The sequence below is a fragment of the Strongylocentrotus purpuratus genome, unplaced genomic scaffold, assembly GCF_000002235.5.
Source record: "Strongylocentrotus purpuratus isolate Spur 01 unplaced genomic scaffold, Spur_5.0 spur5_scaffold_1, whole genome shotgun sequence".
Lineage (NCBI taxonomy): Eukaryota > Metazoa > Echinodermata > Echinoidea > Camarodonta > Strongylocentrotidae > Strongylocentrotus > Strongylocentrotus purpuratus.
This window is the reverse complement of record NW_022145594.1, coordinates 31895402-31909372: the sequence shown is the minus strand read 5'-3', so window position 1 is coordinate 31909372 and position 13971 is coordinate 31895402. Positions and strand designations below refer to the sequence as shown.

Genomic DNA, 13971 nt, shown 5'->3' with positions numbered 1-13971 from the left:
CCTGTAAGGTTGACGCCTTTGCACTCAGTGAAGAATAAAACTCCTCCTGGAAATCCTTTCCCCGTAGTCTCAGTTTAGTCAGGTTTGGCATGAAACACAGAGCATCTACGAAGTGACGTGTAGAGGTTGATGTCGAAAAAATTACTTCCCAAAGCTCGATAGTTTTGACCTACATGTATACAAACAGTGATTCATACAAGATCATTACCAGAGAGAACATGTTTTGATTGAATGACTGCAAATATAATTGGATGCTCCGATATACATGTATATCTATGGCTATGCTCTTGTAACAAATGATCTGGCCTTTATTTAGTCAAATATATAGGATTTGGATACGAGCTGCACATAGGTTTGAGCTTACGTTTAGTGATAGGTATACTCTTTGGTGCAGAATTAAAGTTAAGAATTTGAATTCAAATGGTTGACGGAGCATGTGTCCGACAACACGAGGACCGACAATTACAGCTGTAGGGCATTTAATTACTACTTGAGCTAAGAGTGTTAGGGTTACATCTGATTTTTGGTGCAGTGTAAACCATACAAATTCAGTTATTGCACTCCTCTTTCGTAAAGGTGTTTAATTAAACACCTCCAGTTAGTCTACAACAAAAATCAAAATCCTTTATCTGAAATAAACCTTTGGTTTAGTTTTTTTTATATAGAGAACACCATATTGTCAACTCGAGCTTTATGAATTCTGTATTATACACTGCACATGAAAAACCCTCTTTATACAAATTTCCTTTGTCTGCTAAGACTATTGTATATATTCCAATATAATTCATTACACACATGGTACAACTATTGACTGTTAACATATCATAACTCCTTAAACCCATCTCCACTGCTACATGTGTCCATTCATTTATGATGGAATGGATATCAAGTACAAACACACATACATACCTGTAAGGTTGACGCCTTTGCACTCAGTGAAGAATAGAACTCCTCCTGGAAATCCTTTCCATGTAGTACCAGTCCAGTCGGGTTTGGCATGGAACACAGAGCATCTACGAAGTGATGTGTAGAGGTTGATGTCGGAAAAATTACTTCCGAAAGCCCGATATTTTTTACCTATATGTATACAAACAGTGATTCATACAAGATCATTACCAGAGAGAACATGTTTTGATTGAATGACTGCAAATATAACTGGATGCTCCGATATACATGTATATCTATGGCTATGCTCATGTGACAAATGATCTGGGCTTGATTTAGTCAAATATATAGGATTTGGATACGAGCTGCACATAGGTTTGAGCTTACGTTTAGTGATAGGTATACTCTTTGGTGCAGAATTAAAGTTAAGAATTTGAATTAAAATGGTTGACGGAGCATGTGTCCGACAACACGAAGACCGACAATTACAGCCGTAGGGCATTTAATTACTACTTGAGCTAAGAGTGTTGGGGTTACATCTGATTTTTGGTGCAGTGTAAACCATACAAATTCGGTTAGTGCACTCCCCTTCCGTAAAGGTGTTTCATTAAACACCTCCAGTTAGTCTACAACAAAAATCAAAATCCTTTATCTGAAAGAAACCTTTGGTTTATTTTTTTTATATAGAGAACACCATATTTTCAACTCGAGCTTTATGAATTCTGTATTATACACTGCACATGAAAAACCCTCTTTATACAAATTTACTTTGTCTGCCAAGACTATTGTATATATTCCAATATAATTCATTACACACAGGGTACAACAATTGACTGTTAACATATCATAACTCCTTAAACGAATCTCCACTGCTACATGTGTCCATTCATTCATGATGGAATGGATATCGAGTACAAACACACATACATACCTGTAAGGTTGACGCCTTTGCACTCAGTGAAGAATAAAACTCCTCCTGGAAATCCTTTCCCCGTAGTCTCAGTTCAGTCAGGTTTGGCATGGAACACAGAGCATCTACGAAGTGACGTGTAGAGGTTGATGTCGGAAAAATTACTTTCCAAAGCTCGATAGTTTTGACCTACATGTATACAAACAGTGATTCATACAAGATCATTACCAGAGAGAACATGTTTTGATTGAATGACTGCAAATATAATTGGATGCTCCGATATACATATATATCTATGGCTATGCTCATGTGACAAATGATCTGGGCTTTATTTAGTCAAATATATAGGATTTGGATACGAGCTGCACATAGGTTTGAGCTTACGTTTAGTGATAGGTAAACTCTTTGGTGCAGAATTAAAGTTAAGAATTTGAATTCAAATGGTTGATGGAGCATGTGGCCGACAACACGAAGACCGACAATTACAGCCGTAGGGCATTTAATTACTACTTGAGCTAAGAGTGTTAGGGTTACATCTGATTTTTGGTGCAGTGTTAACCATACACATTCAGTTACTGCACTCCCCTTCCGCAAAGGTGTTTAATTAAACACCTATAGTTGGTCTACAACAAAAATCAAAATCCTTTATCTGAAATAAACCTTTGGTTTATTTTTTTTATATAGAGAACACCATATTTTCAACTCGAGCTATATGAATTCTGTATTATACACTGCACATGAAAAACCCTCTTTATACAAATTTCCTTTGTCTGCTAAGACTATTGTATATATTCCAATATAATTCATTACACACATGGTACAACTATTGACTGTTAACATATCATAACTCCTTAAACCCATCTCCACTGCTACATGTGTCCATTCATTCATGATGGAATGGATATCGAGTACAAACACATATACATACCTGTAAGGTTGACGCCTTTGCACTCAGTGAAGAATAGAACTCCTCCTGGAAATCCTTTCCCCGTAGTCTCAGTTTAGTCAGGTTTGGCATGGAACACAGAGCATCTACGAAGTGACGTGCAGAGGTTGATGTCGGAAAAATTACTTCCCAAAGCTCGATAGTTTTGACCTACATGTATACAAACAGTGATTCATACAAGATCATTACCAGAGAGAACATGTTTTGATTGAATGACTGCAAATATAATTGGATGCTCAGATATACATGTATATCTATGGCTATGCTCATGTGACAAATGATCTGGGCTTTATTTAGTCAAATATATAGGATTTGGTTACGAGCTGCACATAGGTTTGAGCTTACGTTTAGTGATAGGTATACTCTTTGGAGCAGAATTAAAGTTAAGAATTTGAATTAAAATGGTTGACGGAGCATGTGTCCAACAACAAAGGACCGACAATTACAGCTGTAGGGCATTTAATTACTACTTGAGCTAAGAGTGTTAGGGTTACATCTGATTTTTGGTGCAGTGTAAACCATACAAATTCAGTTAGTGCACTCCTCTTTCGTAAAGGTGTTTAATTAAACACCTTCAGTTAGTCTACAACAAAAATCAAAATCCTTTATCTGAAATAAACCTTTGGTTTAATTTTTATATAGAGAACACCATATTTTCAACTCGAGCTATATGAATTCTGTATTATACACTGTACATGAAAAACCCTCTTTATAATAATTTCCTATGTCTGCTAAGACTATAATATATATTTAAATATAATTCAATACACACATTGAACAAACATTGACTGTTAATATATATCATAACTCCTTAAACCTATCTCCACTGCTACATGTGTCCAATCATCCATGATGGAATGGATATCGAGTATAAACACACATACATACCTGTAAGGTTGGCGCCTTTGCATTCAGTGTAGAAAAGAACTCCTCCTGGAAATCCTTTGCCCGTAGTCTCAGTTCAGTCAGGTTTGGCATGGAACACAGAGCATCTACGAAGTGATATGTGGAGGTTGATGTCGGAAAAACTATGTCCCAAAGCAAGATAGTTTTGACCTACATGTATACAAACAGTGATTCATACAAGATCATTACCAGAGTACATGTTTTAATTAAATAGCTGGGAATAAAACTGGGTGCTCCAATATACATGGCTGTATATGCTCTGGTGACAAATGCTCTGGGCTTCTTTTAGTCAAATATATAGGATTTGGATACGAGCTGCACATAGGTTTGAGCTTACGTTTAGTGATAGGTATACTCTTTGGTGCAGAATTAAAGTTAAGAATTTAAATTCGAATGGTTGAAGGAGCATGTGTCCGACAACACGAAGACCGACAATTACAGCCGTACGGCATTAAATTACTACTTGAGCTAAGAGTGTTAGGGTTACATCTGATTTTTGGTGCAGTGTTAACCATACACATTCAGTTACTGCACTCCCCTTCCGTAAAGGTGTTTAATTAAGCACCTCCAGTTAGTCTACAACAAAAATCAGAATCCTTTATCTGAAATAAACCTTTGGTTTATTTTTTTTATATAGAGAACACCATATTTTCAACTCGAGCTATATGAATTCTGTATTATACACTGCACATGAAAAACCCTCTTTATACAAATTTCCTTTGTCTGCTAAGACTATTGTATATATTCCAATATAATTCATTACACACATGGTACAACTATTGACTGTTAACATATCATAACTCCTTAAACCCATCTCCACTGCTACATGTGTCCATTCATTCATGATGGAATGGATATCGAGTACAAACACACATACCGGTACATACCTGTAAGGTTGATGCCTTTGCACTCAGTAAAGAATAGAACTCCTCCTGGAAATCCTTTCCCCGTAGTCTCAGTTCAGTCAGGTTTGGCATGGAACACAGAGCATCTACGAAGTGACGTGTAGAGGTTGATGTCGGAAAAATTACTTCCCAAAGCTCGATAGTTTTGACCTACATGTATACAAACAGTGATTCATACAAGATCATTACCAGAGAGAACATGTTTTGATTGAATGACTGCAAATATAATTGGATGCTCCGATATACATGTATATCTATGGCTATGCTCATGTGACAAATGATCTGGGCTTCATTTAGTCAAATATATAGGATTTGGATACGAGCTGCACATAGGTTTGAGCTTACGTTTAGTGATAGGTATACTCTTTGGTGCAGAATTAAAGTTAAGAATTTGAATTCGAATGGTTGAAGGAGCATGTGTCCGACAACACGAAGACCGAAAATTACAGCCGTAGGGCATTTAATTACTACTTGAGCTAAGAGTGTTAGGGTTACATCTGATTTTTGGTGCAGTGTAAACCATACAAATTCAGTTAGTGCACTCCTCTTTCGTAAAGGTGTTTAATTAAACACCTTCAGTTAGTCTACAACAAAAATCAAAATCCTTTATCTGAAATAAACCTTTTATACACTTCACATGAAAAACCCTCTTTATAATAATTTCCTATGTCTGCTAAGACTACAATATAAATCTAAATATAATTCAATACACACATTGAACAAACATTGACTGTTAATATATATCATAACTCCTTAAACCTATCTCCACTGCTACATGTGTCCATTCATCCATGATGGAATGGATATCGAGTATAAACACACATACATACCTGTAAGGTTGGCGCCTTTGCATTCAGTGTAGAAAAGAACTCCTCCTGGAAATCCTTTGCCCGTAGTCTCAGTTCAGTCAGGTTTGGCATGGAACACAGAGCATCTACGAAGTGATGTGTGGAGGTTGATGTCAGAAAAACTATGTCCCAAAGCAAGATAGTTTTGACCTACATGTATACAAACAGTGATTCATACAAGATCATTATCAGAGTACATGTTTTAATTCAATAGCTGGGAATAAAACTGGGTGCTCCAATATACATGGCTGTATATGCTCTGGTGACAAATGCTCTGGGCTTCTTTTAGTCAAATATATAGGATTTGGATACGAGTTGCACATAGGTTTGAACTGAGTTTAGTGATAGGTATACTTTTTGGTGCAGAATTAAAGTTAAGAATTTGATTAGTGCAGGATAGGAGGCACAACAAATGGTTAATGGAGCATATGTCCGACAACACAAGGACCTACGATTAAAGCCATAGGGCTTTTAATTACAACTTGAGCTAAGAGTGTTAGGGTTACATCTAGTTTTTGGTGCAGTGTTAACCATACAAATTCAGTTAGTGCACTCCCCTTCCCAAAACGTGTAATTAAACACTTCCAGTTAGTCTACAACAAAAATCAAAATCCTTTATCTGAAATAAACCTTTGGTTTAGTGTTTTTAACCATATTTTCAACTCGAGCTATATGAATTCTGTATTATACACTGCACATGAAAAACCCTTTTTATAATAATTTTCTTTTGTCTGCTAAGCCTATTCTATATATTCTATATATTTAAATATAATTCATTACACACATTGAACAAAAATTGACTGTTAAAATATCATAACTCCTTAAACTCATCTCCACTGCTACATGTGTCCATTCATTCATGATGGAATGGATATCGAGTACAAACACACATACATACCTGTAAGGTTGACGCCTTTGCACTCAGTGAAGAATAGAACTCCTCCTGGAAATCCTTTCCCCGTAGTCTCAGTTCAGTCAGGTTTGGCATGGAACACAGAGCATCTACGAAGTGACGTGTAGAGGTTGTTGTCGGAAAAACTATGTCCCAAAGCAAGATAGTTTTGACCTACATGTATACAAACAGTGATTCATACAAGATCATTACCAGAGTACATGTTTTAATTAAATAGCTGGGAATAAAACTGGGTGCTCCAATATACATGGCTGTATATGCTCTGGTGACAAATGCTCTGGGCTCCTTTTAGTCAAATATATAGGATTTGGATACGAGCTGCACATAGGTTTGAGCTTACGTTTAGTGATAGGTATACTCTTTGGTGCAGAATTAAAGTTAAGAATTTGAATTCAAATGGTTGAAGGAGCATGTGTCCGACAACACGAAGACCGACAATTACAGCCGTAGGGCATTAAATTACTACTTGAGCTAAGAGTGTTAGGGTTACATCTGATTTTTGGTGCAGTGTTAACCATACACATTCAGTTACTGCACTCCCCTTCCGTAAAGGTGTTTAATTAAGCACCTCCAGTTAGTCTACAACAAAAATCAAAATCCTTTATCTGAAATAAACCTTTGGTTTATTTTTTTTATATAGAGAACACCATATTTTCAACTCGAGCTATATGAATTCTGTATTATACACTGCACATGAAAAACCCTCTTTATACAAATTTCCTTTGTCTGCTAAGACTATTGTATATATTCCAATATAATTCATTACACACATGGTACAACTATTGACTGTTAACATATCATAACTCCTTAAACCCATCTCCACTGCTACATGTGTCCATTCATTCATGATGGAATGGATATCGAGTACAAACACACATACATACCTGTAAGGTTGACGCCTTTGCACTCAGTGAAGAATAGAACTCCTCCTGGAAATCCTTTCCCCGTAGTCTCAGTTCAGTCAGGTTTGGCATGGAACACAGAGCATCTACGAAGTGACGTGTAGAGGTTGATGTCGGAAAAATTACTTCCCAAAGCTCGATAGTTTTGACCTACATGTATACAAACAGTGATTCATACAAGATCATTACCAGAGAGAACATGTTTTGATTGAATGACTGCAAATATAATTGGATGCTCCGATATACATGTATATCTAGGGCTATGCTCATGTGACAAATGATCTGGGCTTTATTTAGTCAAATATATAGGATTTGGATACGAGCTGCACATAGGTTTGAGCTTACGTTTAGTGATAGGTATACTCTTTGGTGCAGAATTAAAGTTAAGAATTTGAATTCAAATGGTTGACGGAGCATGTGTCCGACAACACGAAGACCGACAATTACAGCCGTAGGGCATTTAATTACTACTTGAGCTAAGAGTGTTAGGGTTACATCTGATTTTTGGTGCAGTGTTAACCATACAAATTCAGTTAGTGCACTCCTCTTTCGTAAAGGTGTTTAATTAAACACCTTCAGTTAGTCTACAACAAAAATCAAAATCCTTTATTTGAAATAAACCTTTTATACACTTCACATGAAAAACCCTCTTTATAATAATTTCCTATGTCTGCTAAGACTACAATATAAATCTAAATATAATTCAATACACACATTGAACAAACATTGACTGTTAATATATATCATAACTCCTTAAACCTATCTCCACTGCTACATGTGTCCATTCATCCATGATGGAATGGATATCGAGTATAAACACACATACATACCTGTAAGGTTGGCGCCTTTGCATTCAGTGTAGAAAAGAACTCCTCCTGGAAATCCTTTGCCCGTAGTCTCAGTCCAGTCAGGTTTGGCATGGAACACAAAGCATCTATGAAGTGATGTGAAGAGGCTGATGTTGGAAACCCAGTGTCAAAAAGCGTGACAGTTTTTACCTACATGTATACAAACAGTGATTCATACAAGATCATTACCAGAGTACATGTTTTAATTAAATAGCTGGGAATAAAACTGGGTGCTCCAATATACATGGCTGTATATGCTCTGGTGACAAATGCTCTGGGCTTCTTTTAGTCAAATATATAGGATTTGGATACGAGTTGCACATAGGTTTGAACTGAGTTTAGTGATAGGTATACTTTTTGGTGCAGAATTAAAGTTAAGAATTTGATTAGTGCAGGATAGGAGGCACAACAAATGGAGGCACAACAAATAATAATTTTCTTTTGTCTGCTAAGCCTATTCTATATATTCTATATATTTAAATATAATTCATTACACACATTGAACAAAAGTTGACTGTTAAAATATCATAACTCCTTAAACTCATCTCCACTGCTACATGTGTCCATTCATTCATGATGGAATGGATATCGAGTACAAACACACATACATACCTGTAAGGTTGACGCCTTTGCACTCAGTGAAGAATAGAACTCCTCCTGGAAATCCTTTCCCCGTAGTCTCAGTTCAGTCAGGTTTGGCATGGAACACAGAGCATCTACGAAGTGACGTGTAGAGGTTGATGTCGGAAAAATTACTTCCCAAAGCTCTATAGTTTTGACCTACATGTATACAAACAGTGATTCATACAAGATCATTACCAGAGTACATGTTTTAATTGAGTAACTGCAAAAATAACTAGGTGCTCCGATGTACATGTATATGTATGGCTATGCTCAGGTGACGAAACTGGGCTTCATTTAGTCAAATATGTAGGATTTGGATAAAACCTGTAATTAGGTTTGAGATTAGGTTTAGTGATAGGTATCTTTTCGATGCAGGATAAAAGTTAAGAATTTTGTTAGTGCAAAGTAGTAAGCACAGAAGATTGTTGACGGGCCATGTATCGAACAACAGGGAGTTCGACACTTACAGCCGTAGGACATTCACCCACTTACTACACCTAGGTCGAATGTGGCAAATGTAGATTGATGTCTTGCCAAACAACATTGGTGCTATGCACAGCAGGGATTTGAACCCCATACCTCGTGGTTCACCGTCTTGACACTTATCCACTGAACCACAAACACCTCTATATGAACCATGGTTGCTGTCCATAATTTTAGGATGTACATTACTGATATGATTGAGTTTAATAAATAAAGCTGCATTTGTGTTTGGAGAATTAATAAAACAAAGAAGGAACTATTGCTTTGATTATTTAGACACATTTTTTACATTGCCTAAATAAATAAATAACACATTCATGATTAAAGGTATGCATTATAGATGAATGCATACATATAGTGCGTACATATAGCTGTACTTAAAATAAGTACACTGTGATCTAGATATCTATCACCCTATATTGAGTATTGACTCTGAAGTATACTTTGATATTGCTTCCAGACCAATAATGACATAATTCCTACCTTATGAATTGCTCTGAACTTAAAAATATGAAAATTACAATCATATCATTTGTAGATACTTGTCTTTAGAGTACCTCAGTAATCTGTTTATACTGAATTGTATTCATGCATGAGCAGCAACACAACACTCCCCTCCCCCAAAAGTCTTACTTAAACACATCCAGTTAGTCTCCTTCAAAAACAAAAACAAAAAAAATCTGAGGTAAACCTTTAAAAGTGAAGTTTTTTTGCAGAACATCATAATTTCAACTCATATGTATTATGTATCATACACTGCGCACATAAGACCCTGTATATAATAATTTCCTTTGTATGCTTGATACTGCTATCAAACTGGCTTCTATCGGAGTCACACCGATGAAAATACTGATTGAATTTTCCTTATGTAAACAAAGGTGAAACCGCAGTTTTCCCCCTGTTGCTTTCAAACTGCCGGTGAAATTCACTCGCTGTGGCGAGCCCTCGCCAGAAGTGAAGAATTATTGCATAATTATTAAGCCCATCTAGCTAGCATGCAGCATGTTCAACCATAAGTCAACAAAAACAGCTGGTTTCGATAAAGCGCGCGTATACTGCGACCTTTGACCATTTTAATCGCCTTTTTCTCCAGAATGCTGTTATACTGGCCGTTTCATCGGTGTCACACTGATAGAATGAGAATTTCTCCTACTCTTGAGCAGGAGAATTTAATCGCCTATTTCTTTTCTTTTCATCGGCTATTTAATCGCCTTTTCTTCTCTGTTGCTTTCATACTGGCCGTTTTATCGGATGCGTCCGGATGCATCCGATGAAAATCAGTGCAGTTAGAAAAGGGTATTAGACTAATATATATTTTCATAAAAGACATTGCACACATTGAACAAATATTGACTGTTGCTAAATTATCATAACTCCTTAAAGTCATCTCCACTGCTACATGTGTACATGAATTCATTTAATCATGGCATATAGAGTACAAACACACATACAGACCTGTAAGGTTGACGCCTTTGCATTCAGTGTAGAATAGAACTTTTCCTGGAAATTCTTTCCACATAGTCTCAGTTCAGTCAGGTTTGGCATGGAACACAGAGCATCTACGAAGTGACGTGTAGAGGTTGATGTCGGAAAAATTACTTCCCAAAGCTCGATAGTTTTGACCTACATGTATACAGTGATTCATACAAGATCATTACCAGAGTACATGTTTAATTGAGTAACTGCAAAAATAACTAGGTGCTCCAATGTACATGTATATGTATGGCTATGCTCAGGTGACGAAACTGGGCTTCATTTAGTCAAATATGTAGGATTTGGATAAAACCTGTAATTAGGTTTGAGATTAGGTTTAGTGATAGGTACATGTATCTTTTCGATGCAGGATAAAATTTAAGAATTTTGTCAGTGCAAAGTAGTAAGCACAGAAGATTGTTGACGGGCCATGTATCGAACAACAGGGAGTTCGACACTTACAGCCGTAGGACATTCACCCACTTACTACACCTAGGTCGAATGTGGCAAATGTAGATTGATGTCTTGCCAAACAACATTGGTGCTATGCACAGCAGGGATTTGAACTCCATACCTCGTGGTTCACCGTCTGGACACTTATCCACTGAACCACAAACACCTCTATATGAACCATGGTTGCTGTCCATAATTTTAGGATGTACATTACTGATATGATTGAGTTTAATAAATAAAGCTGCATTTGTGTTTGGAGAATTAATAAAACAAAGAAGGAACTATTGCTTTGATTATTTAGACACATTTTTTACATTGCCTAAATAAATAAATAACACATTCATGATTAAAGGTATGCATTATAGATGAATGTATACATATAGTGCGTACATATAGCTGTACTTAAAATAAGTACACTGTGATCTAGATATCTATCCCCCTATATTGAGTATTGACTCTGAAGTATACTTTGATATTGCTTCCAGACCAATAATGACATAATTCCTACCTTATGAATTGCTCTGAACTTAAAAATATGAAAATTACAAACATATCATTTGTAGATACTTGTCTTTAGAGTACCTCAGTAATCTGTTTATACTGAATTGTATTCATGCATGAGTAGCAACACAACACTCCACTCCCCCAAAAGTCTTACCTAAACACATCCAGTTAGTCTCCTTCAAAAAAAAAAAAAAAAAAATCTGAGGTAAACCTTTAAAAGTGAAGTTTTTTTGCAGAACATCATAATTTCAACTCATATGTATTATGTATCATACACTGCGCACATAAGACCCTGTATATATAATTTCCTTTGTATGCTTGATACTGCTATCAAACTGGCTTCTATCGGAGTCACACTGATGAAAATACTGATTGAATTTTCCTTATGTAAACAAAGGTGAAACCGCAGTTTTCCCCCTGTTGCTTTCAAACTGCCGGTGAAATTCACTCGCTGTGGCGAGCCCTTGCCAGAAGTGAAGAATTATTGCATAATTATTAAGCCCATCTAGCTAGCATGCAGCATGTTCAACCATAAGTCAACAAAAACAGCTGGTTTCGATAAAGCGCGCGTATACTGCGACCTTTGACCATTTTAATCGCCTTTTTCTCCCGAATGCTGTTATACTGGCCGTTTCATCGGTGTCACACCGATAGAATGAGAATTTCTCCTACTCTTGAGCAGGAGAATTTAATCGCCTATTTCTTTTCTTTTCATCGGCTATTTAATCGCCTTTTCTTCTCTGTTGCTTTCATACTGGCCGTTTTATCGGATGCGTCCGGATGCATCCGATGAAAATCAGTGCAGTTAGAAAAGGGTATTAGACTATTATATATTTTCATAAAAGACATTGCACACATTGAACAAATATTGACTGTTGCTAAATTATCATAACTCCTTAAACTCATCTCCACTGCTACATGTGTACATGAATTCATTTAATCATGGCATATAGAGTACAAACACATACAGACCTGTAAGGTTGATGCCTTTGCATTCAGTGTAGAATAGAACTTTTCCTGGAAATTCTTTCCACATAGTGTCAGGTGAGTCAGGTTTGGCATGGAACACAAAGCATCTATGAAGTGATGTGAAGAGGCTGATGTTGGACACCCAGCGTCAAAAAGCGTGACAGCTTTGACCTACATTTATACAAAAGTGATTCATACAGGTACATTACAAGACTATAAGTACACATTTTTGTTGAAAGACTGCAACTATAATTTGGTGCTTTGATATACATGTATGTGTATGGCTATGGTCAGGTGACAAATGCTCTGGGCTTTATTTTGTCAAATATATAAGATTTGGATAAGGGTTGCAAATAGGTTTGAGCTTTGGTTTCGTGATAGGTATACATTTTTACACTTAGGCTCAGCTCAGTCAGGTTTGGCATGGAACACAACAGCTACTAGGTGATGTAAAGAGGCTGATGACAAGATGACATCCAGAAACCAGAGAGTTAGGACCTATATGTATGCAAACAGTGATTCATACAAGTACATTACCAGATTACTTGTTTTTATTGAAGGACTGCAAATATAACTGGGTGCTCAGATATACCTGTATGTGTATGTCTATGCTCTGCTGAGAATCGCTCTGGGCTTTACTTATAAACATATATAGTACGTCATATTCATAGGATTTGATGAGGCTACAAATAGGTTTGACCCTATGTTTAGTGTTAGGGTTAGGTATAGTTTTTGGTGCAGGGTTAAGTTAAGAATTTGGTTAATGCAAGATGGTAAGCACAGAAAAATTATCAATAGAGCATGCATTGAAAAAAACAAATGTCTGACTTTTACCATTACAGCCGTGGTGCATTTCATTACTGCAAATTCATGAGAGTGATTGCATCTATCCAAAACATTTATCAACAACAAATAGCATGCTGAGTGAAACCCAGCAAATCTTAAACACAACTAACATGAATTTAGGTTCATTTGTCAAATAGACTCTTCGTCTCCATTAATTCACATATACTGTATACTTCTAGATCGACAAGTATGTTTCTCTTTATATAACTTTTGTTTACTAGCTGTCATCATGTGATGTGGCTGGTGAAGGACACTCAACACCATGAAGGCAGGGAGTCTTGATCTGTACAAACAGTGAAACACTGGCAGATTTGGGGATGGGGGGGGGGGGAGTGAACTTGGATCATAACACATAGGTTACAATGTAAAACGTGTACTATATAGAGTAAGCCTTTGACTGTATTGTCATAAAGTTACCTGTTTTAAAGTTTACCGATCATCCACAAATAATCTGTATATTTGGGGTTCCTTGTCGCTTTATATATTCAAGAAGGATTTTGATGTTGATTTTATATACATTCTAGCTGTACACATATCACTTTTTTAGGAGATTGGT

The 13971-nt window shown here is 36.5% G+C and overlaps 1 protein-coding gene across 1 annotated transcript in view; it reads right to left on the bottom strand.

Moving 5' to 3' along the window:
• LOC105437006 overlaps positions 1 to 13971 on the bottom strand; it is a 55420-nt gene that overhangs the window by 29767 nt on the left and 11682 nt on the right. Inside the window, exons 6-15 of the mRNA XM_030978065.1 lie at positions 12573 to 12740; positions 10626 to 10793; positions 8676 to 8843; positions 7198 to 7365; positions 4535 to 4702; positions 3630 to 3797; positions 2724 to 2891; positions 1817 to 1984; positions 910 to 1077; positions 2 to 169 (exon numbers count right to left, since the gene is read on the bottom strand). Of these exons, the coding sequence (XP_030833925.1) occupies positions 2 to 169; positions 910 to 1077; positions 1817 to 1984; positions 2724 to 2891; positions 3630 to 3797; positions 4535 to 4702; positions 7198 to 7365; positions 8676 to 8843; positions 10626 to 10793; positions 12573 to 12740 (1680 nt within the window). The remainder of the gene's footprint in view (position 1; positions 170 to 909; positions 1078 to 1816; positions 1985 to 2723; positions 2892 to 3629; positions 3798 to 4534; positions 4703 to 7197; positions 7366 to 8675; positions 8844 to 10625; positions 10794 to 12572; positions 12741 to 13971) is intronic.